The 5467-nt window shown below is 61.1% G+C and overlaps 1 protein-coding gene across 2 annotated transcripts; it reads right to left on the bottom strand.

Annotated features, from left to right (window-relative positions):
- Positions 1-3060: 3060 nt before the first annotated feature.
- NKX2-2 (NK2 homeobox 2) lies at positions 3061-4800 on the bottom strand. Of its 2 annotated transcripts, none has more exons than XM_061209576.1 (2): positions 4542-4800; positions 3061-3623 (listed from the first exon to the last, which is right to left on the bottom strand). In XM_061209576.1, exons 1-2 carry the CDS (start codon positions 4798-4800, stop codon positions 3061-3063), a joined length of 822 nt encoding a protein of 273 aa, XP_061065559.1. The 2 variants fall into 2 exon arrangements, with proteins under 2 accessions (XP_061065559.1, XP_061065560.1); XM_061209577.1 differs by lacking the exon at positions 4542-4800 and adding an exon at positions 3859-3907.
- Positions 4801-5467: the final 667 nt, after the last annotated feature.

Raw genomic sequence — 5467 nt, 5'->3', positions numbered from 1 at the left:
GGCCCGCTGTAGATTGGGCGAAGATAGACTGCCGAAGCGGACCCCGCGCCGGGTGCGCTCCCAGGGCGCTGGGGTTAGGGCCACACAGGCTCCGCGGGCGCTTTTATTGACTCCATGGGGACCCGAGGATAGAGAGAGGCGGGCGTCGGGCCCACCTCCCCGGCTCCCAGCCGCCGGCGCGCACACCCAGACTGCAGGCCGGTAGGCCTAGCCACTACCCCAAATGCGCCCTCAACGAGCACACGTGGATGCCTGCGAGAATTTGGCCCTTCCAAGCTGCCTCCTTCCTCTCTGGAGGCCGGGGGGGGAAGCTCCTACGATCATTTTTGGCCCCCGGAAGTTTTGGGTCCTGGAGCAGTCAAAATCAACCAAGTCTTGGGGCTGTGCCTCAGGCCTAGTGACAACCCCACTCCAAGAGGCTCGGAACTCTCACCTCCCTGCTGACGGATGGGGGTAGAGGGCAGTTACAAGAGGAATGTTGAGTGATTGGTATCAGGGCAAGTTGGGCATTCGGCTATTGCAGACACACGATTTGGGGAGAATTCTCCTGGCCTTTGAAAAGAGCAAGAAATAAAACCCCAAACGTTTCCAAGCTAGTGTGGGGAACAAAGGTAGACTTTCCCGCATTTAGGAAAACCTGGAAAAACCCAGTCGAACCTGGAGATATGAAAGGACATTTAGGAGGATATTAGAAAGACTCCAGCGCCCTCAATTATCCAGGGGCGGCTGCGCAACGCGGGAATAACGTGTAATCACGTCCCCGGGCGTGTGGCGCTGAGTGCTATTGACGCGCAGATTTGGTCACACGGATAATCATGTTTGCTTTAGATATTGAATTAAATCTGATCATCAACTAGAGGTAGCGAGAAAGTCAGCTGGGACCGCTCCCTTTGCTCGGCCTCCTCGCCCCCGCCCCCAGCCATGAAGGTGGAGCTCGAGAGAAAAGCAGAGATACAGTGTCCGAATGGGGCCGACTTTCAATCCCGAGGCGTCTCCGAGCGCGGTCTGAGTTGCAGAGCCCCGGGTATTTTCGGAAATCCGCGAGATAGAGGAGACAGGCGCCCCTACCCCCAAGTCCGCGGGGCCCTCTGAGACGCTCCCCGGCGCGGGCAAGTATGCGCCGGCGTCCTCCAGGGAGCTCTCCCTGAGGCAAGGGTGGGACCGGATCAGATCTCTAGCAGGGAAGGACCGTCCGCCCTCCCCGGGGCGAACGAGGGCGGTGTGCTCACTTCCCGCTCCCCTTACCGCAGCCCAGGAGGCCGGGACGCACTACTCCACCCCCAGACCACTACTCTCTAGCGAGCAATTCGCCCAGCTTCACGACAGAGAGCTGGCCTGGGGGACCGCGCACAGTCAGATGCTAGGAGGGGACGAGGCGCGGCACCCAGTCCAGGGACAGAGGCGGGAAACTCGGAAAGAGTGGGGATGGAAGGAAGCCTCGGTTAGCAGGGATCGCCTCTGACTCCCGCTCCCTGGCTCTCCCCGGCCGAGGAGCCCAGGGAGGCCGCAGCACCTCCACCCACCCCGTAGTCTCCCGCGCCCGGGTCCCCGCGTCCCTCCTTGTAGCCAAAGCTCGGAGCGCCCCGAAACGCGCCCCCGGCCCCCGCGCCCAGGTCTAGGCCGCCTCCCGGCCGCGGATTTGCAAGGGGGTGGGGAGAGAAGCCGACCAGTCTCAACCTCAGCGCCCCCCTCCCCTTCTTAGCACGAGGTAAATCAAATGCAACAAAATGAAAGTCATCGAGTGTAGTGGCTTCAACAGCTCCTCAGGCTGAAGGAGCCACTCGTAGATTTGGGCGAGCGAGGGGGGCTTGCTCTTCTCGCCTTTGCGTTTTCCAAAGTCACTCTTCCTCCCGCGCCAGGGCGCTGCCGCCCGGATGCAGACCGCGCGTGAGGCCGGGAGACAGGCTGGGAGAGGCCGAGCGACCCCGGGCGGCGGGTCAGCCGCTCGCAGGCCCGAGGCCCAGCGCTCCCGCGCGGGCCCGGGGTCCGAGGCGCGGGGCCTGGCCCGCCCGCCCGGGAGAGGCCTGTTCCGGAAGCCTCCCCAGCGCCCCGGGTGCTCCGGCCCCCAAGGGATGCGCGGGGGAGAGCGCGGCCAGCGGCCTGGCCCGGCTCCTTGCCCGAGACCTCCTGCCCGGCGCAGGGCGACAAAGTAAGACAAACGGGAGGGCCGGGCTTGGTTTTTTTAAACACAGGATTTTTATTAAAATTCTTATTTAAAAAAATTGAAAGCTTTCAGCGCCCGGCGCTCTTGGGGAACCGCACGGAACCGCTGAGCTCCAAGTTCCGGGGTTCAGGACCCGGAGGATGGGGCAGGGGGCTTCTCGCTCGCCTACACATTTTTCCTTTTTCATATTTGAGAAATGTTTGCACTGAACAAAATAAAAAAAGAAAAGAAGAAAGCAGGGGTAACCAAATATAAGCAAACCAAAACAAACCACAAAGAAAGGAGTTGGGCCCTGAGGGGTACAGGCCCTTCCTGAAGGTCATTTTGGCAACAATCACCACCGATATTTACAACGAAAAGCGAAATCTGCCACCAGTTGTCAGAACGTTTACATGGCCATAAATATTTAGCATTTTCTTATTTTAAAAAAAATGGAGAAAAAAATCCTCTATATTTTTAAAGTGTTCTCCACTTGCTTCAGAAGAAGACGGCTGACAATATCGCTACTCACACAAACATATTTTACAAAATTCACAAAAGCGGGGCGGGGGGATCTTTTTCTCCTTCTCAGGTGAGGACGTTAACTCTGGGACCATTCGGTCCCCGGGGAGAGGCAGAGAAGCGAAGCTGCGCAAACATTCTGTAAACACGGCTTATGGTTCAGCCGTCTCCAAAGGTTCAAACGGAGAGAGGGATGAGGCGGAGCTGGGGGGTGGAATCTGCCTCTCCAAGGAGGTGCAGGCAACCTCCTGGCACCTCCCCAACAGAGCCGAGAGTCAACTCGACTCCATAATAATAATTATAATATAATAACCACTGTAAGGGCCGAGTCCTCCTCGCCTCCGCCGCTGGGGTGGGGCCTGGGCCTGGGGCCGAGAGTCTCGGAGGGGCGACGCTCACCAAGTCCACTGCTGGGCCTGGACCAGGGGGTGTGCTGTCGGGTACTGGGGGGTGCCGGCCGAGCTGTACTGGGCGTTGTACTGCATGTGTTGCAGAGACTGCGCGCTGTAGGCCGAAAAGGGGATGCCCGCCTGGAAGGTGGCAGCTGCCAGGTCCTGGGCTTTGAGCGCGTGGCACGGTTTGCCGTCCCTGACCAAAACGGGCACGGCCACCCGGCGCGGCGAGGGCAGGGGCGTCACCTCCATACCTTTCTCTGCCCGGGCGCGCTTCATCTTGTAGCGGTGGTTCTGGAACCAGATCTTGACCTGCGTGGGCGTGAGGCGGATGAGGCTGGCCAGGTGTTCGCGCTCTGGCGCCGACAGGTACCGCTGCTGCCGGAAGCGCCGCTCCAGCTCGTAGGTCTGCGCCTTGGAGAAGAGCACCCGCCGCTTCCGCTTCTTGCCGGCGTCCCCTCCGCCGCCGGGGGTCTCCTTGTCATTGTCCGGTGACTCGTCGGCCGAGGGCTCCGGGGACTTAGAACTCGAGTCCTGGGGCGCCGCGCCGGCTGCCAGCCCATGCACTGGGGGAAAGAGAAGCCCATCAGGAGCCTGGAGGCCGCGCGCGGCCGGGCCCGACCCCGCGCGCCCCGGATCCTCCGGGCGCCCTCGGGCCTGTGCGCCCCGCAGCCAGGCCCCGCTGCCTTCGCCCTGACCCCCGCCCTGCTCCACGCCTGACGAAATCGTCGGTGTCCGCCCCGGGGAAAGAGAAGAAGCGGCAGGAGTAGGGGCTCGGTGCTCTCCTTTCTAGGGGTTCGCCCAGTGTGGGTGCGTATTTTGGGGGGGAGTGGCGCGCGGAGGAGATCATCGCGGGTTAAGGGCTCCGGCCCCCTTAAGCAGTTTCCTCTCCGGAGAGACGTGGGCAGATTTTTAAGAGAAAAAACCCACAATCCCGGCATTGATCGGCTCGGCCATTTAAGGCAGGTTTTGGGGGCTTTCGTTTCTGCTTTCCGACTTTCTGGACACCCTCCGCACCGCACAAAGCGTCCTCTATGAAGTGCAGGGGGCAGGGTGAGCTATTTATACCCGGGCCACCCTCTCCCCGTACCCCGAGGCAGGCTGGCTCGCTCCAGTGCTCCAGGCCAGTCCTTCCCGGCTGTCGGAATGGGGGAGGGGGGCTCCGGCCGGAGCCGTCAGTTCTGGTTGACGTCTGTAACCAGCCCTTGGGAGGTATTCCCCTCCCCTTCTTCCTCCTAATTTCTCTCTTTGGAAAAAATATCTGAGACCAAGTCTCTTTCCCGGACTAGGGGAGGTCTGACGAAGAGGGAAGAGGTAGGGCATCCCAAACAAGCGTTAGGCATCTTTCTGGGGGCGCAGGGTGAGGGATCTGGCTCACAAGGCTCCATCCCTTTTCTCCCCCCCCCACCCCCGGCGTGCGGCCCGGGCTGCGGCCACAGTAACAGAGGCGGTCACAGCCGCGGCGGCCAAGTTTCGCTACTTACGGGAGTACTGGAGGCCCTCGGTGCTGGCCAGCCAGCGCGTGTACGGGTTGTCGCTGCTGTCGTAGAAGGGGTTCTTCAGGGGCAGGCTCTGCACCGTGTCCAGGGCGCCCTGCCCCAGCGGCCCGGCCCTCTTGGCGGGCTCCGGCCCCTCGCTCTCCTCCTCCGGCCCTTCGGCCACCGAGCCCTCCTCATCGTTGGTGTCCGGCAGGTCCAAGATGTCCTTGACCGAAAACCCCGTCTTTGTGTTGGTCAGCGACATGGCCGGGACCCCGCAATTTATGCCGCAAAGTTGTAGGCTTCACTTGGTCAATTCGTTGCGCTCTCAGTAGGGGCGGGGGAGGGGGTATGGGGAGAGGGGTTGGGGGAGGGGAGGGGGGATGGGCTTTAATTATTGAGATTTTTATGTTTAAGAGAAAGAAAGAAACTCTGGGAAAGGGGAGAAAAAGAAAGAAAGAAAGAAAGAAAAAGCCCAAGACGTTGCCTGTGTCTTCTCTGCAAGCACGCGGAAATGGACGCGGGGAGCCGGGCGGCCTGCGCGCCAGCGCTGCGGGCCGGGCCCGAGTTTGTAACTCCAGGAGGGGTGCCAAGGCGGCGTCAGCTCCGGCTCCGGCGGCCGCTCAGCGCGCGGTGGCGGCTGGTGGCGAGGAAAAAATGGGCCATTGCCCGAGCGATCAGTCCATATAAGGCTGGGCTCCACTCACGAACCTGGGGAGAGGGGGGGAAGAGGGGGAGAAGGAGAGGGAGGGAAAGATAGAGGGAGGGGGAGGGAAAGGGGGGAGGGAAAAGGGGGGAGGGAGAAAGAGAGGGAGAGAGAGAGAGAGAGGGAGGGAGGGAGGGGGAGCAAGAGGAAAAAAAGGGGGAGGGAGACATTAAAACTCAAAGGTTGGACACGTGTGGGCGGGTCTTGGAAGTCAAGTGGATGAAGA

The sequence above is a fragment of the Eubalaena glacialis genome, chromosome 13 (assembly GCF_028564815.1).
Source record: "Eubalaena glacialis isolate mEubGla1 chromosome 13, mEubGla1.1.hap2.+ XY, whole genome shotgun sequence".
NCBI classification, from domain to species: domain Eukaryota; kingdom Metazoa; phylum Chordata; class Mammalia; order Artiodactyla; family Balaenidae; genus Eubalaena; species Eubalaena glacialis.
The sequence above is the reverse complement of the archived record's forward strand: the minus strand, read 5'-3'. Positions and strand labels throughout refer to the sequence as shown.

Bases quoted from the DNA above. Each gene is read 5' to 3' on its own strand.
- NKX2-2 (XM_061209576.1), bottom strand. From the start codon at position 4,800: ATGTCGCTGACCAACACAAAGACGGGGTTTTCGGTCAAGGACATCTTG. The intron at 3,624-4,541 runs GTAAGTAGCGAA...TCTTTCCCCCAG, and splicing joins CGAGGGCCTCCAGTACTCCC to TGCATGGGCTGGCAGCCGGC.